This window comes from Phoenix dactylifera, unplaced genomic scaffold, assembly GCF_009389715.1.
Source record: "Phoenix dactylifera cultivar Barhee BC4 unplaced genomic scaffold, palm_55x_up_171113_PBpolish2nd_filt_p 000281F, whole genome shotgun sequence".
In the NCBI taxonomy this organism is placed as follows: domain Eukaryota; kingdom Viridiplantae; phylum Streptophyta; class Magnoliopsida; order Arecales; family Arecaceae; genus Phoenix; species Phoenix dactylifera.
Genome location: NW_024067765.1, coordinates 219,961 through 247,132, shown reverse-complemented (window position 1 = coordinate 247,132; position 27,172 = coordinate 219,961). Strand labels below are relative to the sequence as shown.

At 43.1% G+C, this 27,172-nt stretch overlaps 1 protein-coding gene and 1 long non-coding RNA gene across 2 annotated transcripts; one reads left to right on the top strand and one right to left on the bottom strand.

The window, feature by feature from the left end:
- The first annotated feature begins 6,295 nt into the window (after positions 1–6,295).
- Positions 6,296–10,429, top strand: LOC103698601 (FT-interacting protein 7). The gene has a single exon (XM_008780632.3). The coding sequence runs from the start codon at positions 7,070–7,072 to the stop codon at positions 10,181–10,183; it is 3,114 nt and encodes a 1,037-aa protein (XP_008778854.2). The 5' UTR covers positions 6,296–7,069; the 3' UTR covers positions 10,184–10,429.
- Positions 10,430–11,193: 764 nt separating this feature from the next.
- On the bottom strand, positions 11,194–14,281 carry LOC103698600. The gene is made up of 3 exons (XR_005507791.1): positions 14,047–14,281; positions 11,681–11,727; positions 11,194–11,571 (listed from the first exon to the last, which is right to left on the bottom strand). It is a non-coding gene; the product is annotated as an uncharacterized LOC103698600 (long non-coding RNA).
- Positions 14,282–27,172: the final 12,891 nt, after the last annotated feature.

Here is a 27,172-nt window from a genome sequence, read left to right as displayed (position 1 = left end):
CTGCTACATTCTAAATAAGGTTCCAAGTAAGTCTGTAAATAAAACACTACATGAAATGTGGACTGGACGTAAGCCAATGCTCTCTCACCTTAGGATTTGGGGGTGTCCGGCATATGTTAAACGTTTGAAAACAGACAAACTTGAACCCAAGTCTGACAGATGTTTTTTTGTTGGTTATCCTAAAGAAACTAAAGGATATTACTTCTACTTTGCTGAAGAACAAAAATTATTCGTAAGCAATAGAGCTGTTTTCTTAGAGAAAGAATTCCTTAGTGAAGGAACTAAAAGCTCTAATGTTGAACTTAGGGAAGTTCAACATGTAGAAGACCCGACACCATCCACTAAACCAATTGAGTCGGATTTGATTAGATCAGATCCAGAACCCATCTTAGATGCACCATTAAGGCGATCAGGTAGAGTACCACGTCAGCCGGACAGATACTACGGTTTCTTGGTCCGGAACGGGGATCCTGTCGAGCTTGATGAAAATGATGAGGATTCGATCACCTATATGGATGCTATGCAGAGGCATGACTCTAATACATGGCTTGGAGCCATGCAATCCGAAATGGAATCCATGAAGGTCAATGATGTATGGACATTAGTTGACCCACCCGAAGGGATTAAACCCATAGGGTGTAAGTAGATTTTCAAAAGAAAACGGGGCGCAGACGGAAAAGTAGAGACCTATAAAGCCCGTCTAGTTGCCAAGGGATATCGTCAACATTATGGTATTGACTATGACGAGACGTTTTCTCCTGTGGCAATGCTCAAATTCATTCGGATTATGCTTGCGATAGCAGCACACGTAGATTATGAGATCTGTCAGATGGATGTTAAAACCGCTTTTCTAAATAGAGATTTAGAAGAGAAGGTGTATATGATGCAACCTGAAGGTTTTATATCTGCAGATGAGTCTAAGGTGTGCAAGCTTTAAAAATCCATTTATTGATTAAAGCAAGCTTCACGGAGTTGGAATATACGATTTGATAAGGTGATCAAATCATATGGCTTCATTAAGAATGAAGAGGAACCTTGAATTTATAAATAGGCAAATGGTTCAGTGATCATATTTCTTGTTTCATATGTGGATGACATTCTTTTAATCGGGAATGACATTTCTGCATTACAAGGAATAAAGGTTTGGCTATCATCTCAATTTACCATGAAGGATTTGGGAGAAGCATCTTACATCCTAGGGATGAAGATCTATAGAGATAGATATAGAAGATTGCTTGGATTATCCCAATCCACATACATTGATACTATACTGAAGAGGTTCAATATGATTAATTCTAAGAAAGGCTATCTTTCGATGGGCCATGAAATTGATCTCTCTAAAAGGGATTGTCCGACAACCCCTCAAGAAAGAGAGAGTATGGATAGAATTCCATATGCTTCGGCAGTGAGATCTATAATGTATGCCATGATATGTACTAGACCAGACGTGGCATACTCACTAGGAGTAGTGAGCAGACACCAGTCTGATCTAGGTAGCAACCACTGGAAGGTTGTAAAAACCATCCTTAAGTATTTGAGAAATACTAAAGACCAGTGGCTTGTCTACGATGATTCTGACTTAAAACTTGAGGGATATACCGATTCAAGTTTTCAATCAGATCGAGATGATAGCAAGAGCGTGTCGGGTTATATCTTTACTCTTAAAGGTGGTGCTATCTGCTGGAAGAGTTCCAAGCAGCACACAGTGGCAGATTCTACAGAAAATTGATACAAAAAAAATATGACTGACCCATTTACCAAAGTTCTCGGCATCAAAGAGTTCAACGAACACAAGTCGAAGATGGGTATTAGATACTGTGCCGATTGGCTTTAGGCTAAGTGGGAGTTGTTGGGAATTGTTTCCTAAATGTCAATCGTCAGCATGTTGATGATTGAATTTTGTAAATGAATTGACAAATCAATAAAGTATTTTTTGGCATTATTCATCATTTTACATCTTCAAATGGACTCTTATATGATGAAGTCCTTAGGACTTATTAATGATAAAGGAGGATTTATCTTCGAGTCCTTAAACTAGTTCGCGACCAAATGATATGTTGTTACAAGGACGACAGCATTATCGAGATTAGATCGTTGTGTGACATATACGTTGGTTGTCCTCTTAACCAAGGAGTGTGGAGACACTGGTGTGCCACACAGGTGAAGTGTAGGAGTATATTTCACTGAACGTGACCAATTCCGGAACGCTCTACTGTCAAGAGATGTTCGGAGTGGATATGGGTATAAGTTTGGCCCTCTGACCTGAGACCGCAACTTGTGACTAGCAAGCAACTCATGGTACTTTGGTACCAGACTACCTGAATTTCTAATTCAGTGATGAAAGGTCACTGGGTGCAGTCAAGTACTTGCGTAGTCAGTTGTGAGTCGAGATGGAATTGACCCCTCCTGGAAACAGGAGATAATATCTTGTGATTAATTTAGCAAAACCTTGGCCAGGGTAATCCCAGTGAGGAGTCACGGGATATCTAAAGTTAATCACATAATGGATGTACTAATTATAGGGTTGATAGTGAGCTCTAAGTCATCCCGGCATTAGGAGTCAAAGGGATTGAATTATACAGTAACCATAGTTCAGGGTTCCAGAATATTTGCTTCGCATATATTCGGCCTATCCGGACGTCGGGTACCATTGCTAGATGGTCACATTGATTAGTGTAGGAAGTCGTTCCTATACTACCGGCTTAGGTTCGAACCTATGAGGTCACACGCATAGAAGATTCCTGATTGATCAAGAAGGCTGATGAATGATTAAGAATCATTCAGGGGTAATTTGGTCAATTCGATTGGCAAATTATCTTATAAAATAATTAAAGTAATTATCGGAGGATTAATTAGTAATTAGATTGCTAATGAACTCAATTGGATTGAGTAATTAGACTAAGGATGAGCCAAATTGAATTAGATTCAATTCTGGGCTCAATCAGGGTTTTTGACCCGATTGGATTAGGTCTGAATCAAGAGGACTTAGGTTGACCAAATTAAATTAGATTAAATTTGTGCTTAATTAGGGATTGACCTAATTGGATTAGGATCAACCCATGGTAATTGGATCATTCTAATTGTTAGGATTTAATTAAACTAAATGGGTTTGATCTGAAACTGTTCGGATCTTGAAATCCACTTGTCACATATCCATGCATGGCGCCATAAATTGATTTTTAATATGATTAAAAATTAATTTAATTTATTTAATGGTGCCATGGGACACTTGGCAACATCAGAGACCTCTTTCATCATTAGATGGGTCGAAATGGAGAGATAAATTCATGAAAAGAATTGGATAAGATCAAATTCTCTCTCTTCATGGCATATGTCATCCTTATCTTTATCTCACTTCTAATTAAGGTTGAATTTCGAATTTAATCACCACAAAATCACCACGTGACCCTCTAATCTGATTGGGGGCATGGGAATTTCGAAATTGAAAGAGGAAAGTGGCAACATGATGAATGGTTTAGATTAGATCAAGCTTCATCATGTAATGGCATATGAGCTTGAATTTTGAATTCAAAATTCAAAATCCCACAAAATCCTCCACAAATATGGGATGGTTGGCATGAAGTTAGAAGGGATAGCAACAATAAAAGGACCTCCATCAGCTGGTGGTCGAATTCAAGGAAAAAAAAGAGAAAAAGAAGAAGAAAAAAGGGAAAAGAAAAGAGAGGAACCCTAGTTCATGCATGAAAAAATTTTGCATTCAATCTAGCTGACTTCTTCCTCCTCTAAGTCCATCGCGCCATTAATTTTAGGAGCCCCTGATAAGAGTCTTTAGATCAGATCTAAGTCCTCTTCAATCCCTTTAAATCTTCCCTCCAAGTTCTTCCAAGAAGGCGGATCAAAAGTTGATAGCGTTGGGAAGATCAAATTTCAGCCTCAAAAAATTCTGCGCAAGCTAGCACTTCCGCAGGATTGGATCTCTTCAGGAACTTCGCGTGGACTTCTCGTAGAGGCCATTCGTGTGCGTGGCTGCGAAGTAGAGGATCAGATCTACAAGTTTCATCCATCATAAAAGGTATTAATCCTACATTAATCTTTTATTATGGTGTCAAGATCTAGGTCCGATTCTCCGAGGTTTTACCCTCTTTTGGGGCTCCTCATGGAGATATCTCCAGAATCCATTCAATGGATATTCGGAGATTAATTGGAATGGAGTTTTAAGTTTCAGATTTGATAGTTAATCATGCATGAAAGTTTTAACATAATTGTTTAAACGATTCCGGCATAATCCTATGTGTTCTTAATGTGCTAATTTCTAGATTTGATCTTGTAAGCATGCATGAATTAAATTGTTTGATTCGATTTTTTCGCTGCGTTTTAAAACTTAAAAAGAACTACGTATGGCTTGATCCCCCTTATGAAGGGGTACGTAGGCAACCCGATCAGGTTCAGCAATGGTTTTTTTTTTTAAAAAAAAAATCAGCATGCTTAACACCGAAGAACCAAGGACCCACTTTCACATCCTAGATCGGGCCTTGCATCGAAGACTTGGTGAGGTAATCGACCCCTCAAGGTCGGAACAACCTGAATGCCTAGGTTGGACGAGCCATTTTACGAACCTAAGAAAGCAACACCTTCATTCTGAACTGGCCTCATGATGATGACTTGGTGAACTAAACGACTCCTTAAGGTCAGGATGGCCCGATGTGCAAGTTGGGCTAGCCATTTTGTGGCTTCGAGGAGGCAACACCTCTATCCTGACTCGGCCCTTATACAGAAGATCTAATGAGCCAACCAATCTCTCAAGGTCGAGACAACCTAGGTGGAGATGATGACTTCCACACCATTATGAAGTTGACTAAATTTCCCCATCAAGTGAATGCTATAGGCTTTTGTTGACTGCAATGCAACTCTTAGCAACTTAGGGGACGAGGCCTCTATGACCCGCTATTAGCTCACCAAATCTACAAAAGCTTTTTCAAAAGATTTTCAAGTCCAAAGCATCGTCCCTGCATGGCTGATAATGGGGGGCTAGGCCCCCATAACCTGCTAAGAATTCATCCGCTCCTGAGATGTTCCTTTGAACAAGTGCAAGTCTTTGGCTTCATCTGAGCACAATTGAGAATGGGGAACAAGGCCTTTAAATTCTACTAAAGACAACTCAATTCTTTAACCCCCTAAAGTCACCAACCTAAGGGTTGATCAGAATGATTTCATGCAGAACCGACCTATGCTATTTGGTGGTTCGACAAACATTTTCGCTTGACCAAAAATGAGGTGACAATATAGGCCAAAGTTGTTTCCATTTATTACTGTAATTACAAAATGGCATCACCTTGATAGCTGAAGGACTACACAAAATTACTAACTCAAACGTTACTACCTCTACAAACCAGACAGATCAGGTGAAGAGGTTGTTGATTGAAGAGTCACGCAACACATCCCCCTCGCTCGAGAATAGATTGAGGATGGTCAGATCCTCATTGACTACAATATCCAGAAGAAGTCCGACCTCCACCTCGCATCATACTCCTTTAGCAAGGAGGCAATCTCAACCTAGCGATCCCCTATGAGCCCGATGGTGCCATCTTGCTATTACTCGATGGCGCCACCTTCCTATTGCTCGATAGCATCATCTGCAATTTGAGAAAAAACATAGAAACAAAGTGAGTTTTCTTATGTCTATGTGTCTTTATTACCACCTCGTTTTTACATTCCCATTTCCATCTTCCAACGTCCAAATAGAAAAAAAAAAAATGTAATCCCTCTTAGGCATTTCCACAAATAGTTTCTCTATGGTAAAAAACTTATGAATCTATCTGAAGCATCGCCAGCAAATTTGGAAGGAATAGCGATGTCATGAATGATACAGATGAATATGGCTCTGACCTTCATCGACGTGATGGCAAAGGTGGGAAAAGGTTGTGGTGCCTCCTTTATGAATGCTGTGGCTTGAGGAAGATTTAAGGGGATGAGAGGCGATAAGATTCGCTCCAACCTTCGCTGAGGAAGATGGAACTGGATCCACTTGAGTTTTCATCAATATTTTTTTTAATGAAAGAGGGCTCGAACTTGAAGGGGGAGAGGAGAGGCGTTGTGATGGGAGAGAGGAGAAGCGTTATGATGGTAGGGTGCGGTTAGAAGCTTCTAAAAGATCGGTTTCATCGAAACCATTGGATCCAAAATAGTCTACATGGATCCAATTGGTCGTAGCACAAAATCCATGCCCTCCTATATAAAAGCAGGGAGCTTCTTTATTTCAACTAAAGCACCTGTAATTCCCAATTCCTTCCTTCCAAAGTAACATGTTTGTTGCTCCATATATTTGAAATAGTTTTACTTACCGAAGGTCCCTGAAATTCAAAAGCTAGAAGACTAAAGACAGAAAGCAAGCACTATTTTTAGATTTAATAAAGAGTAACTAATCTAAGCTTAGTGAAGCACCACTGAAAGCTCATATAGAGCTGTAAGCACTTATGAATCAAATAATACATTATCTTACCAAAAAATGTAACTAATATTTACAGTAATATTAAATTAAGTACTAGACATGGGCAACGCACTTGAGAGGGTAGGTAAGCAGAATGAGGGCAAGACCTCTTTTGCCTGGTCGGTGAGCATTCAAGCAACTTTAAAGACTTTTTGCATGGTTTTTGAATCATGGCTGCAAGAGATGGCACCTCTTTCTGCATTTGATAATTTGAAACACTGTGCCTAAAGATGAGGGGTGGCTCAAGCACGGACACAGAGAAGATTGGGAATCTCTAACATAAAGTGCGGTGATAAGAAAGCAGTGGAGGATGATACCCAAAATAAAAAGAAAGCAGTGGAGGAAAGTCATGGGAAACCAAAATTAAAAAGCCTGCTTGCACATGAAGTTGAGAACTTCTTTTCCCCTTGCTTACTGTTTTTAACACTATACTTTGCACAGCTAAGAATTCCACTACCACTCTCTTTAATTCCCTCAGCATCACCCATATCAATTACCTCCACCTCCAGCGCTCTCCAACGCTACCACACTGCAAAGAAGCCCGCAACCTAATATATATGAGTGACAAAGCCACCCCAACTCTTTGAGAAGCCACACCACCAGCCAGAAAGCCACATCACCATGGCCGCCATGGCCCGGAAGCTCATAGTCGAGGTTGTGGAGGCTCGCAACCTCCTTCCCAAGGATGGGATGGGGACTTCGAGCCCGTTTGTCACGATAGACTTTGATGGGCAGCGGAAGAAGACTCGGACAATCCTGCGCGACCTCAACCCTGTATGGAATGAGGTGCTGGGGTTCAATGTCACCGGTGCCCTCGACGTGGCCAGTGAGCCGTTGGAGGCCATCGTGTACCACGATCAGAAAGTGGGGCCCAGCCGGAGGAACAATTTCCTCGGGCGGGTCCGGCTAGACCCCCGGCAGTTTGTGAAGAAGGGTGAGGAGGCCCTCATACACTTCCCGTTGGAGAAGAAGAGCTTCTTCGGCTGGATCCGAGGCGACATCGGCCTGAGAATTTATTATGTCGATGAACTCCTCCCTGATCCGTCCCCACCTCCACCAGATGCCGCTGCAAATACTGGTGAGCCGGCAGCTCCGCCGCTGGCAGAAGGTGGAGATCCAGCACCTCCGGTGCCGGAGGCCAATGCTCCAGAAGCTGCACAGACTGGAGCACCGGCGGAACCTCCGAAGGAGACCGAGCCGGCACCTCCTGCAGAGCAATCCTCTGAGGACGTTAAGCCAGGACCTGAAGTTCCGCCGCCACCGGCCTCCCCAGAAACTAATGCCAATGCCGATACGCCAACAGAATCGGACACTCCAGCAACATCATCGGAGAATGGCATGGAGCATGCGGAAGCAACTGATCAGGCCTCACAGACACAAGAAGCCGACTCGCCATCTCCACCAGAATCTGGTGCTGAAGCCCAACCACCCCCGCCACCAGCAGCGGATGCAGAAAAAGAAGCCATTCTCAAGTGGGTCCCGCAGCCACGGCAAGTAGAGCCACCGCTGGAGGCCAGGGAACGCTCCACCTTTGATCTGGTGGACAAGATGCAATACCTGTTCGTCCGTGTCGTCCGTGCCCGGTCGCTTCCAGGCGGCGCTAAGCCCCACGTCAGGGTGGCGGCCTTCGGCCGGCACGTCAGCACCAGGACGGCGCGGAGGGCGGCCTTCTTCGAGTGGGAGCAGACGTTTGCCTTCGCTCGCGACCCCTTGGCTGACTCCTCCACTTTGGAGGTCTCTGTGTGGGACCTTCCGCCTGAATCCGGCCTCAACGCCGATGACGACAAGCACTTCCTCGGCGGCATCTGCTTCGACGTGTCCGAGGTGCCCATGCGGGACCCACCGGATAGCCCACTGGCCCCACAATGGTACCGCCTCGAGGGCGGCCGAGTCCGCGGCGCGGACCTAATGGTCGCCACGTGGACAGGCACCCAGGCCGACGAGTCGTTCGCCAGCTCGTGGAAGGCCGACACGCCAGCCAGCCACGCCAGCTCCCGGTCGAAGGTCTACGTCTCCCCGAAGCTCTGGTACCTCCGGGCCACCGTCATCGAGGCCCAAGACACCCTGACGGTGCAACCCAAGGAATCCGGGATCTCTGTCCGGGTGAGTTTAGCTTTTCAGGTGCTCAGGACCCGAAACGCCGTCAGTCGCAACGGCGCGCCGTCGTGGAACGAGGACTTAATCTTCGTGGCGGCCGAACCATTGGGGGAGGACCAAAAGCTAGTGCTCTCTCTCGAGATCCGCCACGGGAAGGACACAGTCGTCGTCGGGACCGCCGAGATCCCGCTTTCATCGGTCGAGCGCCGCGTCGATGACCGGAAGGTTGCCTCCCGGTGGCTGGACGTCCTCCCAGTCGAGGTGACAAGGAAGGGGAGGAAGAGCCGCCACATGACCAGCAGCCGGCTGCACGTGCGGGTCTGTCTCGACGGGGGTTACCACGTGGCGGACGAGCCCCCGCATTCAAGCAGCGACTTCCGGCCTTCGGCGAGGCAGCTGTGGCGGCCACCGGTCGGGTTGGTGGAGCTTGGGATCATCGGGTGCCGGGGGCTCCTCCCCATGCGGACCGTCGACGGGAAGGGCTCCACCGACGCCTTCGCGGTCGCCAAATATGGACCCAAGTGGGCCCGCACCCGCACCATGGCCGACAGCTTCGACCCAGCCTGGAATGAGCAGTACACGTGGCCGGTCTACGACCCGTGCACCGTCCTCACCGTGGCCGTCTTCGATGGCTCCATGGACGCCGCATGCCGCCCGATGGGGAAGATCCGGATTCGGATCTCCACGCTAGAGACCGACCGGGCCTACCGCGGCTCCTACCCGCTTCTCCTCGTCCTCCCCTCCGGGGTGAAGCGGATGGGGGAGATCGAGCTCGCCGTGCGGTTCACTCCGGCCCGATCCACGCTGGACCTCCTCCACATGTACGGGCAGCCGATGCAGCCCCTGATCCACCATCTCCGCCCGATCAGGGGGCCGCAGCGGGAGCCGCTGCGGCTGGCTGCAGCCAGCATCATCGCCGGCCACCTATCCCGGTCGGAGCCGTCGCTGAAGAGGGAGGTGGTGATGTGGATGCTGGACGCGGCGGAGCCCCGGGGTTTCAGCATGCGGAAGGTGCGGGCCAACTGGCACCGGATAGTGGTGGCGCTGGGCTGGGTCGCCGACACGGCGCGATGGGTGGAGGACACGCGGACATGGCGGAACCCGACCTCGACGATGCTGGCGCACGGGGTGCTGGTGCTGCTGGTTTGGTACCCGGAGCTGGCGGGGCCGACGCTGGCGCTCCATGCGTTCGCCGTGGGCGCATGGAGGTACCGGTGGCGGGCACGGGGCCCGGCGCCGCACCCGTGCGTGCGGTCTTCTCAGGCAGAGGGCGCGGACAGGGAGGAGATCGATGAGGAGATGGACCCGGTGCCGAGCGTCAGAGGGACGGAGGTGGTGAGGGCGAGGTATGACCGGCTGCGCGGGGTGGCGGCAAGGGTGCAGACGATGCTCGGGGACGTGGCTGCGCAGGCGGAGCGTGTGCAGGCGCTGGTGACATGGCGAGACCCGCGGGCAACAGGGATCTTCGTGGCTCTGTGTTTCTTGGTGTCGATGGTACTCTACTTGGTTCCGGTCAAGTTGGTGGCAGCAGTTGTGGGGTTCTACTATCTGAGGCACCCCATGTTTCGGGATTGCAAGCCTCCGACGGCCATCAACTTCTTCCGGAGGCTTCCCTCACTTTCGGATCGCATCATCTAAATAGAGCACGCTTAAATTTCAATGATAGAAGACGTGGTCAGGGGTTGGCTACCCTTTTTTACCAATCCATGGTCTATCTCAGCTAGATAATTTCAAGTTCGGTCATTTAATAAAAAACACTATCGTAATATTGACCGTTGCTCGAGATTATCCGAAGCTTACCTCATCTTTTCTTTGGTTGCTGCAGCTAATGAACAAGATCAACAAGAACTAATAAGAACAAAGAACTGAAGATACTGTCCGCCATCAACTAATGTTATCAAATGTAAGATCAGCATCTTTCATCTGTCGCAGGCTTCTGGAGCAATGTTTATTTCGAAGAAGTTTTAGCTCAGAAGTAAACTCCTTGTTGAAAAATTAGTAATAAGGCATCCCATAACGAGTATCGATTAGCGTGGGCAGAGCAAGCATATTGTTGGCTTGGCTAATGCAGACCCCGGGATACCGTGTATAATGCCCGGTTTGGAACAGCGGGCAAATTACACCCAAGTCTCGGCGAGAAATAAAAAGTATAAATCCAATTATGCTGAGATACAGAGGAGCAGCGGTACCGGCAATGGCTTATGAAAAAAAAGGAGGCAACAGCAATGGTGTTAGATTTCAGGCATGCTTGCTTTAAGTAATTGTCAACCTGCATTTCTACGTACTCCTGCAACAGTATATGTGGCTATGATTGATGATAGAATCCATAACAAAATAAGTTTCTGGCACAGCACAGGGGAGAGATTCCTTGAAGAGATCTGCTCTATCTTCCAGTAAAGCTTTCTTGGTTTATTCTGTTATCAACCTATTTGCATGATTAAAATAGTCACTACCGTTGCATTTTTCTGATCACCCGAACCAATATATTCCTCGAAAAAAAAAGGATCACCGAACCGATAGATACAAGTAAACGACTTAGTCATAAATTTCTGGGTTATTGTCATGTTGCCCAACGCAAGATAAGCCTTATCATAGACTATCAAGCATTCTTAAAATGTTACCCGATAGAACAATGTACAAATGATTAGATGCTAACAACCAGTCATTAATGTGCCAACCTTTTAACCCCGAGATATAGAATCATCATAAATTACAAGAAGCAACGCATAAGAACATAATAATATGACCCTATAGTTTATATAATTTTAAAAAGCAAGGGTCAGAGATATAAATGCGTATTGTTACATGAATACATTAGTGAAACAAGAGGAAGATATTCTCTCGAACTAGTGATTTGCAAAAGGGTGAAGACAAAGAACTAAGTAAGATTTCGCAAAAATTGCAATTTCATCTGCCGGATTACCAGTCATGAAGTATGTCTTCTGCATGCCCAGGGGCTCTGCTCAAATGGGAAGCATCTTAATCGTGCGCCTGTCTCTTCTTTCACCTTCAACTCATCGGTATGACTAAAATATACCAGGCATTATAGCTCGGATTAGTATTATGACAATTATCTTCTTCTTTTTCCCAAGCTAGTAAAGAGAAAGGATAATATTGATAGGTGCAACTTTTTACCTAGCTGACCATGGACCCCTTGCCCATTTTCCTTAAGCAATTACAGCCTTCAGCTCCTCAAAATCAGCAAACAAAATTTCAAAAATAAGAAAACCAAAACAAGCTGCCTTTAAATAAACAACAAAACGGGGATGAAGCTAAAGAATTCTCAATCCTAATCTTCACATTGTCGCAATTGATGCACAAATGGTAATACCCAGTAATTGGCCCGGTCCACTTGATTGCCCAGAGAATTTGGCCCAAAAAAATAAATAAATAAATAAATAAAAATTTGACATATGTGTGGCGCACGTGCGAAGAGGGAAAAGACTCTTGATGGGAGTTTTCTTCCTCTCGTGTTCATCAAATGGAATCGGACTCCAAGTTGGATTCCGATCATAACCAAAGCTATTTAGAGCTCCTCCCTGGTCTCTCTTCCACCCCACCAGAGTTTGCAGCCTTGATTGGAGTTCTTTGCTAGAGATTTCTTCGATATTTCTCTCTGAGTGCCGATCATCGTTCGTACCGTTGTGCGGACAAAAGCTGCCGAAAAACTAGTAACGAACCTTCCACCCTTGATTGATCCTTCCTCTCTTTCTTCCGGACTCCTTAGAACTTCGATTCTAGTCGAAAACACTCTGTTTTTTCTCGTTTTCGAAAATCAACCCTATTTTCTTTCGATTTCAGTTGTTTTCGCCACCGATGTTTGTCGCTGGGGTCTCCCTCTGCTTCCACTCGGTGGCTTACGACCATGGACGGAGTTCCTGATGCCGGGATATCTCTATTTCATGGTTAATGGATTAGAACCCTATTTTGATTGGTTTTGATGATGTCGGCCATCCGCCGCCATCGGTCGCCTGTTGGTCTGCTGGGGGTTCATGACCCTAGGCACCACCATAGCCAACCCTTTCTCCCTCCATTCCTCTTTTTTGGTTAGATAGAGAGGCCCTATTCTCTCTTTCACTCTTTTTTTCTCTCTTCCCCTTTCTTTTTCTCTCTTGTTTCTCTCTACCTAGATTGTCTCTTTCTACTTTCTCCCTTGGATTGTTGGATCAATTAAGGATGTCTCTTAGTAACTTTTGGATTAGCTCTAGTAAAGGATTCTGATCTAGGGTCATCAGGCGGTGTGCCACCCAATCCTGGCCCTTGCTTGACTCCGTTAGATTTGGCCATCCCTAATTTTTATTGATCAAACACCTATATCCTGTCTGAACATGATCAATTGAGTTTCGTCTTGATTAGACCGACCGGGATGTCGGATACTTCCACTTGCTCAGACATATGAGGGTGTTGAAATTTAGACTTTTTATTTTTAGAATAATTATGCTGAAATTTTAATTAAAAATATAATTTTTGAAGATTAGGCTCTCAGAGAAGTTTTTGAAATTAATTGGATCTGAATTGGATTGCGCTCGAAAGGTTAAGTAATGTGACTATTTTTCTAGATTTATCAGCAAATTATAAAATTATTATATTAATAAATTTGAATCATACTATTCATGATGCATGAATTTGACAAATAATATTTTATTTCTAAATTTACTTTATTTTAAAATATTATAACGATGCATGGTCGGAAATATTGAACTCATTTGATTGATTGTATTATTTGTGATTCATGAACTTAAAGCATAGTATTTATTTGTTGAACATCTTCTATTATGGATTATTAATTGATGCATGATCGAAGATATTGATTTTATTATGGATTATATCTAATTAAATTTGATATTGGATGGTTTTATGTATTTTTAAATTTAGATCATGCAACTAATTTACAAAAAGAGAGTTTGAATCAAAATAATTTCGCAATCTAACTATATATCGATACCCTGCCATTAGAAATTATATACTGATATATCGACACCCTGCTAGTAGGGGTTATGCATTGGTATATCGATACCCTACTAGTAGCGGTTATATGTTGGCATCCTACCAGTGGGGGTTATATGAGATGGTGTGCGTGCAGAGGGCTAAGCATGAATTTCAGAAAATTTTATGCAGAAAGAACGGGTTAAACATTTTAACCCAAAACATGCTTGATATTTTAGATATTTTGACTCTGATACCAGTCGAAAATAGTCTTCAACTGCACATCACATGTGGCGCGGGCTCAGTCCCAATACATAGGGTGACACCCGCGCGTGCCTATCAAAGCACTCATCATATGAGCCCCCGGGTGGAGAGCCACGCTTCGTCACACAATCACGCGTGAGAGTTCCCGGAAATCGGATAGTCTCCACTAATCCTTTGCTTTGACACCAAATATCACAAAGCCCTCAGATCCCGAGGATTGTGTGATTCAAATAAATATGCATAAATCACAACTTCTTGTGATTTGAAGATTGAGATCATATCTCAACCGTAAAAGAGATCAGATCTCTTACCTTTAGAAGGAGGTTCCTTCAAGGATGCTTCGCAGCCGCACAAGCGTCCGGCTTCGAAGACTCGTCCACACGAAGCTCCGGAATGATCAGCTTTCCGAAGAGTGCTAGCTCGCAGAGAGGCAGAAGGTTGGCTGAAAGAGAGAGAAGGAAGAAGATGGACCTTCATAGCACAAGAACTCCTTTTTGGGCTTTCACCTTTAGAGCTTCTCTCTCCTCTCACTCTTTTTCTCTAGTGCTCTTGATCATAAGAAGAAGGAAGAGGGATGGCTTATTTATAGGCCAAGAAGAAGGTGAAGTGTCCCTATGAGGTGTCCGATGAGGTGTCCTGCCAGGATATATGTCACACATGCAAGAAAAAGAGGTGTCCTGCTACGCCACGTGTCACGCATGCAAAGAGATGAGGTGGCCTGGAAGGCGATGTCATGGATGACCTCACGAGGCAGATGAGGTCATGGATGACATCAGGAGGAGTGTGAGGTGTCCAGGCCCGCCACATGTCACACATGCAAGCAAAAGAGGTATCCTGCTCCGCCACATGTCACACATGCAAAGGGGTGAGGTGGTCGGGATGTGGGTCCCACATATATATGTGGGTCCCATAAATGCAGGACGTGGGTTCCACATACAGTATGTGGGTCCCACCTAGGCAGGATGTAGATCCCACATACAGTATGTGGGTCCCACAAAGAAAAGCGAGTCCTAGCACATACAGTATGTGGGTCCCACAAAGAAAAGCGAGTCCTAGTCATACTAGGATCATAATTGATTTCAATCCAATTTGACTCAAGCCAAATCTGATTTGGTTGGGGCAAATTAGACATTTTCACCAAACTAATTTTAGTGTCAATTACGGTTTTACCAATTCCAAATCATATTTGAATTTGGTCAAGCCCAATCTCTATTACTCAATCAAATTGAGTCTAATCAGTGATCCAATCACCAATTAACTTCTCCAAGCAACAATTGCTTAGGGCAATCAGTCAATCACATTGACTATTTTACCACTAGACGATTCTCAATCGTCAATCAACCATTTGATCAATCCAGAAACTTCTAAGCGTGTGACCTCACAGGTTCAAACCAAAGCCGGTAGTACAAGAACACTTCCTGCACTAATCGAAGTAACCATCTAGCAATGGGACTTGATGACCGGATAGGCCGAATAGATGCAAAGCAACATTCTAAAACCTATGGACTATGGTTACCGCATAATTCATCCTCTTGACCAGAAAATGCCTGATAAGTGCTAAATAATGCATAAATTAATATCCTATTCATAGCACTTATTATTATTTTAATTCACATATTTTGTAAATGTAACTAAAAAATGTGTTACCTTCACCATTGCATTTTTATGAACTATCAAAGTTTGATTGGATTATTTATTAAGTTTTATATATGCAGGTCAAGTCAAATCCAATTGAGGGATTGCCTAAGCCCACACCCCAACCGTGTTCCCAGCCATATGAGGTTAATTCCATCTTCCTAGCCAAATCACATTAAAATAAGCTCAACCCCTCACCCAGCCGACCACACCCATTCATAGTTTAGCCATGTTCTTCCGCTAGATCCTAACCCAATCCCATTCTTTCCATGTCCACATCCTCATCCCAACTTTAGCATCCCGTGCGGTGGTTCCCAGCAAATCTTCAATGCCTTAACCTCCGGAACCACTCCTTCCCAGCTCCCATGCATTCAAGACATTCATCTAAAACCAAGCCTCATTCTCTTCTCCCGTATCCGAACAAACTCCTCTGTTCATGCTCCCAGCCGATTGTAGATATAGCTTCATCTCGTTATCCCTCCGCATCACATTCGTGATCCCGCATCCAACCAGGACCTTCAACCGACCAATCCCAACTAGATTCATATCTCCCTGTTATCAACCATCAGCGATGCATGCCAACGTTTGATTCCTCCCGAACCAAGCCAACGGCAGCATCTTCCAAATCCCTGTTCCCAATCAATTCGAGTTCATCCTCCCGTGACCCACGAACAGAATTCAAGCTTCCCACGGATAAACCCAGCATCCCAACCGTTCTTCTTCACAGATTCACTCGTATCCCAGCAGTTCCAACGTCTTCCCATTCTCCAGCGTCCGGATGTTCCATGATTCAAACTTCCATAGCCAGCCTTTATCCCGTATCAAGCCGTTCACAGCTTTAAATCCTCTGTTACAGCCAAATCCAGCCATTCCCGAGCTTCTTCTCATTCCGGATTAATCCTGTCATCCATAGGATAAAGTTTAGATGTTCATTCCGAAGCTAGATCCCATGATCTTCAGATCAAACTCTCTCATCTTCTTCCGCGCATCCGGCTCACTCATCCTTATCCAAATAACATCCCCTGCTTCAGCGGAACAGAGGCACCTCATCTTCATCTCCGAGAGCAACCAACTAAGCAAGGATCACGGATCAGTTTCTCTTATGCACAGAATAATCTCAGCATTCCTTGCATCTTGGTCCACGTCCTCGTCACCCCCTGCAGCCGAAGATCAAACAACAGACTTCCGGATCAACTACCAGCTCACCTTCCTCTGCTTCGGAATCAAATCCCAACAGCATACCAACTTTCGGATCAGCTCCAAATCTCAGCGAAGTCAGCACCCATGACGCGTCCGAGTAATCCGCGATTCGACTCCATCCGCAAGAGAGCTTCGTGAGGCTATACAAGGAGAAGACTCCTCTTCATTGGGGTATCGATCAATCTCTCGGAGGCAAGTCCCACGGGAAGAAGAAGAGGAAACAGGGGAGGGAGTGAGCCACGGGAACATGAGAGAATAAAAAATAAGAGGAGAGAGAAGAGTTTTGTTATTTTGGGAATATTTCAAAGAAAGAAATCATGAAGGAAGAGATGGGAGCCTGCTGCTGTGCTGCTGCTGCCGTCTCCAACTCCATGCAGGGCTGATCTCTTCTCCAGGGCCGGATGTAGCCCTAACAAAGGGCCAAGGGTTTTTATATTTTTAATTTCTATTCTTGGAGTTGTATAAACCTTATTCTGCTTCTAATGAATATTTTATTTCATCTCATATTTAATTTCTGTGATTTTAAATATGAAGTTTATACAACTGCTCTTCATGATCATTGAAGTAAAAATAAGATAGTTCATACTTAAGGAAGATGCGATGCGCTACCACCTTAGATTAGGGTAGACATTTCATGCTAAACTAAAGATGGATTATGCCTAAATTACTTCTGTGAAATTTTATTCGAATGCTTATTAGGCTTGTAGCCAATTTACATGTTAATCCAAGAATAAATTAAAATATAAATAACCCTTGTTCCGATGTTAGTGGTGAATTCCTTGCCCTAGGTTCTCCCAAATTGATATCATTTTAATTGCATTTTTTTATTCAGTTGCTTAGTTTAATAGTCTTCAAAAATTCTCTTCGTTTCAAATATTTTTATTTTTAAGAAAAATAACTATACCCCAATCCCTGTGGATCGATACCCGTAATCACTATCCTACTAGATACGTGCTATTGCGTGGTCTTTAAAGTTGACTATCAATTTTTGGCGCCGTTGACAGGGATTGTTAGCATAGTTGTTTTTCTTTTCATAAAAAAAAAACTTTCAAAAAAAATATATATTTAAAATTAAATAAAAATATTTTCTATTTTTTTTGTTATTTCTCTTATCTCCTTTCTCTCTTTTACTAATTTTTGATTTTTATTTGATCAGGAATCAAAGAGAAAATTTGGGACGATCAAAAGGGTACTACTGGAAAAAGAATGCTGTAGAGGTTTACTTTAAGAGTAAAAAATTTTTGCTGGAGAAATTTTCTTTGGTAACATCTAAACCTTTCTTATTTAAATTTCCTTGTGTGGTGATTGTTTGATTTTAAATTCAGCAAAAGTGTGAATGCATGCTTGATACACATACACCAATTAATCCGCACATAGTAAGGGCAATCACCCCAACAAGATAAGAACTGGATTTCATCACCAGATTCTTGCCCAAATTAGGTGAATCAATTCTCACATAGCTATCACATTAATTAAAATCAATTAGACATTGGCCCCTAGGGACATTCGAGCTCAATAGGACGAAAATCACCGAAAGTTGCATCAATTTCGCTCTATGGCTCAGTTGATGTCTAGGCAAGCTTTGTCCCTTTAAGGAAGACAGTTCATCTGTTCGAGGCAAGTGGTTTTTAAGTGGGACCTTTGCAACGCATCGTGACCCCCCCACTTACCTGGGAGCTTACCTGGTCAGCTCAGTCATTAGACCGGATTGGAGGCTTAGGTGCCCTCTTCAAACCAGTTAGGAGCTGTCTAGTGATTTTAGGGTGAACATAAGGAATTGTGTTTTTCTTTTTAGTGCATGCTTGACTGTACTGATCAAAGGAGTCTTAGTGTATGCTAGGGTGTCGTTCCAAATCTCCCGAATTAGTACCTTTTGACCCTGAAATAGAGCGTTCTATTAGGACCCTTCGAGCCGAAATCCGGACCTATAGAACCATAGGATCCACACCACTTGTCGAGATGGCTGAAGAGCAACCCAAACTGTTAAAGGAGTACTTCACTCCTTCCATTTATACCTCTCCATCTTGTATCCGACTACCTGATACCACTGCTGCTATGCAATTTGAAATTAAGTCTAGTGTCATCCAAATGCTTCCCTCTTTTTATGGACTCAATAATGAAGACCCATACAAACATTTAGATGAGTTTCTTGAGATTTGTACCACTGTCAAAATTCAGAACTTCACTGATGATGCTCTGAAACTTAGGCTATTTCCTTTTTCCCTTAAGGATAGAGGTAAACAATGGCTCCATTCATTAGAAGCCAATTCCATTCTTTCATGGGCTCAAATGCAACATGAATTTCTAAAGAAATATTTTTCCATAGGAAGAACAAACCAATTTAGGCATGCTATCACGAGCTTCTCCCAATCTGATGGGGAAGAATTCCATGAAACTTGGGAAAAATTTAGAAATTTACTCCGAAAATGCCCGCATCATCAAATACCCAAATGGCAATTAGTGCAATGTTTCTATGACGGGTTGTCTGAACGAAACCGTCAGATGGTTGATGCTTCTTGTGGGGGTACCTTCATGCTTAAAAGTGAACATGAGGCATGGCAATTGTTTGAGAACCTTAATGAAAATTCCCTCCACCATGCCTCCTCCGCTCGTCAAGCACCCCCGAGTTCTCAAAGAAAAGGAACCATATATGAAGTTAGCCAGTCCATAGGTCTATCTGACAAAGTAGATGCACTATCCCGCAAGTTGGACCAGCTAATGTCTAGAGAACAATTTTCAAACTTTCTCCAAGCACAAGTTTGTGCTCTTTATTCTAGCCCGACTCACCCTATTCATGAATGCCCTTCGGCAGCTCAATTTTCTGAATTTGTGCAAGAACAAGTAAATGCTGCCCAAACGCAATCCCGACCGGGTAATGACCCATTTTCCAATACTTATAACCCGGGGTGGCGCAACCATCCAAACTTCTCTTGGAAGCAGCAGACTTCCAATACTTCCCAACCTTATTCCCAAAACTTTCAACCATTCCAGAATGTTCACCCAAACCGCCCTCCTACTCACTATTCACAATTTCAACATATCCCTCCTCCAGCACCCCAAAGAGATATGGCTTTTGAGCAAAAGGTTTTAACTGCTCTTCAAGGACTCGAAGCCAATTCACAATTGTTGCACTCCCATACCCAGTCTATTGCTAAATTAGAAACCCAGCTAGGGCAGTTAGCGAGTGCACTAAATAAAAGAGAGGAAGGCAAGCTTCCAAGCCAACCAGTGAGTAACCCGAGAGGGCAATACATGGCTCAAGAGACTCAACCGAATGATGTTCACCATGAACAAGCCAATGCTATGACCACCTTAAGAAGTGGACGCATAGTAGATAATAAGGTTGGAGAAAAAGAACATAAAGAAAATGAGGATAAGAATATGACTGTGCCTAAAGAGAACGCGAACTCGTCTGTGTCGTCATCTAGTCCAGTATCGACCACACCGTTTACACTGAAGGCTCCTTTCCCCCAGTGTCTGAATACACCTTCTGCCTTTGGCAAGAAAGGAACTTCGTTGGAAGAAATAATGGAGGTATTCAAACAAGTCAAAATCAACCTCCCTCTCCTTGATGCTATAAAACAAGTTCCATCTTATGCCAAATTTCTTAAAGACCTTTGTACACAGAAACGAAAATCTATGACACATGTGCCTAAAAAGGTCTTCTTGACTGAACAAGTGAGCTCCATCCTTCAGCACAAAACCCCTCCTAAGTTCAAAGATCCTGGTGCCCCTACCATCTCTTGTGTGGTGGGAGACAATCCTATTGATCGAGCATTATTAGATCTAGGGGCGAGTGTTAACCTCCTTCCTTATTCAGTCTACGAAAAGTTTGGATTAGGTGAATTGAAGCCTACCTCGGTGTCCCTACAGTTGGCTGATCGATCTGTTAAAATACCACGAGGAACAATTGAAGATGTCCTAGTCAAGGTCGACAAATTTTATTTCCCAGTCGATTTCATCGTCCTTGATATGGAACCTGTGCCCAATCTCAAGAAACAGATCCCCATGATTCTTGGTCGTCCCTTTCTAGCTACAGCCAATGCATGTATTAACTGTAGAACGGGGGTGATGGATATATCCTTTGGGAACATGAAAGTCAAACTGAATGTATTCCATGCCTCCGATCAACCTGCAAGGAAAGATGAGTGTTTTCTAGTAGACAGAATGGACGATCTTGTAGAAGATGCCCTTTCCTATATTCTGGCAGATGATCCTCTGGAAGCATGTCTAGCCCATTTTGACATTAATAATCTTGATTTAAACAATGCCATAAAAGAAGTCAATGTCCTACTTGACAATCTGTCTCTCACAAATTCTCATCCTTGGCATGTCCGATATGAACCTCTTCCTACTCTTTCTAGTACACTACAGTGCCCCTCCATCGAGTCCCCTCCCAAACTTGAGTTAAAGCCATTTCCGGTAACCCTTAAGTATGCTTTTCTAGGACCCGAAGATACCCTACCTGTAATCATCGCAGCTGACCTATCTGACAAACAGGAGAGTCAACTTTTGAGTGTACTCGGAGAACACAAACATGCAATTGGATGGTCTGTAACTGATCTAAAGGGGATTGACCCATCTATTTGCATGCATCGCATTCACCTAGAAGAAAATGCAAAACCTACCCGTGAAATGCAAAGGAGACTTAACCCTAACATGAAAGAGGTGGTCAAGAAAGAAGTAGTAAAGTTGCTAGATGCTGGAATCATTTATCCTATCTCTGATAGCAACTGGGTGAGTCCGACTCAAGTAGTACCAAAGAAGTCGGGCATTACTGTGGTTGAAAATGCAGAAGGAGAATTAATGCCTACACGCACGACCACTAGCTGGCGTGTTTGCATCGACTATAGAAAGCTTAACTCCATGACTAGGAAGGATCATTTTTCTTTGCCATTTGTTGACCAAATATTGGAAAGATTAGCCGGTCAGGGTTTCTACTGTTTCTTAGATGGTTATTCTGGATATAACCAAGTGGCCTTGTATCCTGATGATCAAGAGAAAACCACTTTCACATGTCCATTCGGAACATTTGCATATAGAAGAATGCCATTTGGACTATGCAATGCACCTGCGACATTTCAACGATGCATGATGGCAATTTTTTCCGACATGGTAGAAAAATTTCTGGAAGTATTCATGGATGATTTTTCAGTTTTTGGCCCCTCATTCGATGATTGTCTCAGTAATTTAGCCCTGGTTCTGAAAAGATGTAAGAAAACCAATCTAGTGCTAAGTTGGGAAAAGAGCCATTTTATGGTTCAGGAGGGAATAGTTTTGGGACACATTGTGTCCAAAAGAGGGATTGAAGTAGATAAAGCTAAAGTTGATCTTATTTCTAATCTTCCTCCACCCAAATCTGTGAAACAAATTCGTTCTTTTCTTGGCCATGCTGGATTTTACCGTCGCTTCATTAAAGACTTTAGCAAAATCTCGAGGCCCTTGTGCAATCTCCTTGCCAAGGATACACCCTTTGTTTTTGATGAAGCATGTAAAGAGGCCTTTGAAAAACTCCGATCTAAGTTGTCTACAGCACCCATCATACAACCTCCCAATTGGACCCTTCCATTCGAACTTATGTGTGATGCTTCTGACTATGCTATTGGGGCAGTTTTAGGACAACGAGTAGATAAGCTACCTCACGTCATCTACTATGCTAGTAAAACACTCTCAGATGCACAATTGAATTATACCACTACTGAGAAAGAATTACTAGCTGTAGTATTTGCCCTGGATAAGTTTCGGTCCTATCTCTTAGGGTCCAAGGTTATTGTGTTCACTGATCATTCTGCTCTTCGGTACCTCCTTTCAAAGAAAGACACCAAGCCTCGCCTAATTCGATGGATCCTATTGTTACAGGAATTCAATCTAGAAATTCGTGATAAGAAAGGCACCACAAACGTTGTAGCAGACCATTTGTCTAGGATCGTTCTCGAACCTCCTCATAACATTTCACCACTTCATGACTCCTTTCCCGATGAACAATTGTTTGAGGTACAACAAATGAAAACACCTTGGTTCGCTAACATAGTGAACTATCTTGCCATAGGACAAATTTCCGATCACTGGTCCAAGCAAGACAAGGATCGATTCTTTTCGCAAGTTAAGTTCTACTTTTGGGATGATCCTGATCTATTTAAGTACTGCCCAGATCAAGTAATCCGTCGATGTGTACCGAAATTTGAATTTCAGAGTATTCTTAATTTTTGTCATACCCAAGCCTGCGAAGGACATTTTGGTGGTAGAAAAACTGCAGCTAAAGTCTTACAGAGTGGATTTTATTGGCCTTCCTTGTTTAAGGATGCTCACAAATTTTGCCAAACTTGTGAGCGATGCCAGCGAATGGGTACAATCACCCGTAGAGATATGATGCCACTTAACCCCATTTTAATTATAGAAATTTTTGATGTATGGGGTATTGACTTCATGGGCCCTTTCCTGCGTTCTTTTGGTTTTGAGTACATTCTTGTCGGGGTTGACTATGTTTCAAAGTGGGTAGAAGCAGTTGCCACTAGGAGTAACGATCACAAGGTTGTGGTTAAGTTCTTACAAACAAACATATTTAGTCGCTTTGGCGTACCCCGAGCTATCATTAGTGATGGGGGATCACATTTCTGCAATCGATCTTTTGAAGCTTTGATTCGCAAATATTCAATCACCCACAAAGTTGCCACCCCGTACCATCCCCAAACAAGCGGACAAGTTGAAGTTTCTAATAGGGAGATAAAACACATCTTAGAGAAAACAATATGCCCTGATAGGAAGGATTGGTCTCAAAGATTAAATGATTCTCTCTGGGCTTATCGTACTGCCTATAAGACTCCTATTGGCATGTCTCCTTATCGACTGATTTTTGGAAAAGCTTGCCACTTACCCGTAGAACTCGAGCATAGAGCTTTTTGGGCCATTAAAAAGTTTAACTTTGATATGGTTGCAGCTGGTTCTAACCGGAAACTTCAACTTAATGAGTTTGAAGAGTTACGCAATGAAGCGTATGAAAATGCCAAAATATACAAGGCAAGGACTAAGGCTTTTCATGACAAATACATTAACCGCAAGTCTTTCGAGCCTAATCAAAAGGTTTGGTTATTCAATTCTAAATTGCGTCTCTTTCCTAGTAAACTTCGCTCTAGGTGGGATGGTCCCTTCTTAGTTAAGAAAGTTTTTTCTCATGGGGCAGTAGAAATTCAAAACCTCAGTGATGGTCATATCCTAAACGTCAATGGTCAAAGATTGAAACCTTATATAGAATGTGTTGCAGACGGACAGTTGATTGAATCCCTTGATTTAATGGATCCTATTTATCGGGATGAATAAGGATGTACTGTGTCTGGCTGAAGACATTAAACTTAGCGCTTATTGGAAGGCAACCCAATTTCCATAGATTATTTTTGCATATTTTCTTGTCATATTTTTTCAGGAATCCTCATATTACTGATGCAACTAAGGTACAATGCTTCTATCCTCCATATGCATCATATTTTTGTAAAACAAAATAATAATAATAATAATAATAATAATAATACTTAAATATTTATATATAAAAAAAAATATTGAGGACAATGTCTGATCTAGGTTGGGGGGTATAAGATTCGAATTTTTGAAGAGAAGAAATTTTTTGAAATTTTTTGAATAAGTATTTCATCTCATAAAAAAAAAAAATCTAATTTCTATGCTTTAGTGCTGAAATGATAAACACACAAAGTATATAAAATCTAAAAAGCCCAATAACTAGTCAGGAGTAAGTCAATTTGAGTTCTTTTTATTAAAAGTTCTTTTAGTGAGTTGTAAGATAATTTTTACTTTGAAATTTCACAACACACATGGCCTACACTTCTAAGGGTTAGGTTCAACATTATGTTGTTAAGTCTGGTAGCAACCTTGAGTCCTGATGAATCATACTTATCTAATTCACTTTTATTAAAAAAAAAAAAAGTGAATTTAGTCAGGTACATCGAAAAGGGCTACCTATTGTCAAAGGTCAGCGGGCTTGTAATGAGGAACCCGAGCATAGGTCCGTAGGGGAGTCTTGATGCCCAACACCTTACGCCATCTGGTGTGGGAGTGTTGACTGAATGCTCGCTACACGGAGGAATCATTACAAGAGTAAAAGTGCGTAATTTATAAATCTAAAAAAAAAGAGAAGAAAAAGAAAAAAAAAATTATAATATTGATCTTGAAAAAGACGATAGTGTGAAAGCCGTCGTTGTAAAAATTCGAGTAAACTGGAACATTACAGATAAAGCCCATGAGGTATTAAAGTAAACATCCACAACTCTCGAAATCCTGCAAGATAGGATGATTTTGAATCAGTGATTAGGTCTTATCTGACCAATTCTTGGAAACTACTAGCTTTAGCAGTATTTTGGAGAATCTAAAGCCTTAGCTTGTGTATAGTCCAGATATCACCGAGCACCCAAGTATAAATTAGCCTTACAATTCTCTAACGGAAACTTAATGACTTCAACTTAAGTTGCATCTTGACCTAGGATTTGGGCTGACTTAGTAATTAAAACTTTGTGTGCTTTTGAAATTCTTGGCATTAATGCATTTAAAATTAGATTTTATAAAACAATAAAATAAATTTTTTTTTCGACACAGTTTGTGGGTATCTGAGCCGGAAATCCTCACGAGACAAAATTCGTCCACTAGGGCCACCTAGGGGTTTAAAGCCTTATTGCATACGGTAAATGCAATCGCGATTCCTGCGAAAGTGAGTTATTTTTTTATTATTATTTTATTTTGCTCGAGGACTAGCAAAATATAGGTTTGGGGGTGTGATAAGTGCTAAATAATGCATAAATTAATATCCTATTCATAGCACTTATCATTATTTTAATTCACATATTTTGTAAATGTAACTAAAAAATGTGTTACCTTCACCATTGCATTTTTATGAACTATCAAAGTTTGATTTGATTATTTATTAAGTTTTATATATGCAGGTCAAGTCAAATCCAATTGAGGGATTGCCTAAGCCCACACCCCAACCGTGTTTCCAGCCATATGAGGTTAATTCCATCTTCCTAGCCAAATCACATTAAAATAAGCTCAACCCCTCACCCAGCCGACCACACCCATTCATAGTTTAGCCATGTTCTTCCGCTAGATCCTAACCCAATCCCATTCTTTCCATGTCCACATCCTCATCCCAACTTTAGCATCCCGTGCGGTGGTTCCCAGCAAATCTTCAATGCCTTAACCTCCGGAACCACTCCTTCCCAGCTCCCATGCATTCAAGACATTCATCTAAAACCAAGCCTCATTCTCTTCTCCCGTATCCGAACAAACTCCTCTGTTCATGCTCCCAGCCGATTGTAGATATAGCTTCATCTCGTTATCCCTCCGCATCACATTCGTGATCCCGCATCCAACCAGAACCTTCAACCGACCAATCCCAACTAGATTCATATCTCCCTGTTATCAACCATCAGCGATGCATGCCAACGTCTGATTCCTCCCGAACCAAGCCAACGGCAGCATCTTCCAAATCCCTGTTCCCAATCAATTCGAGTTCATCCTCCCGTGACCCACGAACAGAATTCAAGCTTCCCACGGATAAACCCAGCATCCCAACCGTTCTTCTTCACAGATTCACTCGTATCCCAGCAGTTCCAACGTCTTCCCATTCTCCAGCGTCCGGATGTTCCATGATTCAAACTTCCATAGCCAGCCTTTATCCCGTATCAAGCCGTTCACAGCTTTAAATCCTCTGTTACAGCCAAATCCAGCCATTCCCGAGCTTCTTCTCATTCCGGATTAATCCTGTCATCCATAGGATAAAGTTTAGATGTTCATTCCGAAGCTAGATCCCATGATCTTCGGATCAAACTCTCTCATCTTCTTCCGCGCATCCGGCTCACTCATCCTTATCCAAATAACATCCCCTGCTTCAGCGGAACAGAGGCACCTCATCTTCATCTCCGAGAGCAACCAACTAAGCAAGGATCACGGATCAGTTTCTCTTATGCACAGAATAATCTCAGCATTCCTTGCATCTTGGTCCACGTCCTCGTCACCCCCTGCAGCCGAAGATCAAACAACAGACTTCCGGATCAACTACCAGCTCACCTTCCTCTGCTTCGGAATCAAATCCCAACAGCATACCAACTTTTGGATCAGCTCCAAATCTCAGCGAAGTCAGCACCCATGACGCGTCCGAGTAATCCGCGATTCGACTCCATCCGCAAGAGAGCTTCGTGAGGCTATAAAAGGAGAAGACTCCTCTTCATTGGGGTATCGATCAATCTCTCGGAGGCAAGTCCCACGGGAAGAAGAAGAGGAAACAGGGGAGGGAGTGAGCCACGGGAACATGAGAGAATAAAAAATAAGAGGAGAGAGAAGAGTTTTGTTATTTTGGGAATATTTCAAAGAAAGAAATCATGAAGGAAGAGATGGGAGCCTGCTGCTGTGCTGCTGCTGCCGTCTCCAACTCCATGCAGGGCTGATCTCTTCTCCAGGGCTGGATGTAGCCCTAACAAAGGGCCACGGGTTTTTATATTTTTAATTTCTATTCTTGGAGTTGTATAAACCTTATTCTGCTTCTAATGAATATTTTATTTCATCTCATATTTAATTTCTGTGATTTTAAATATGAAGTTT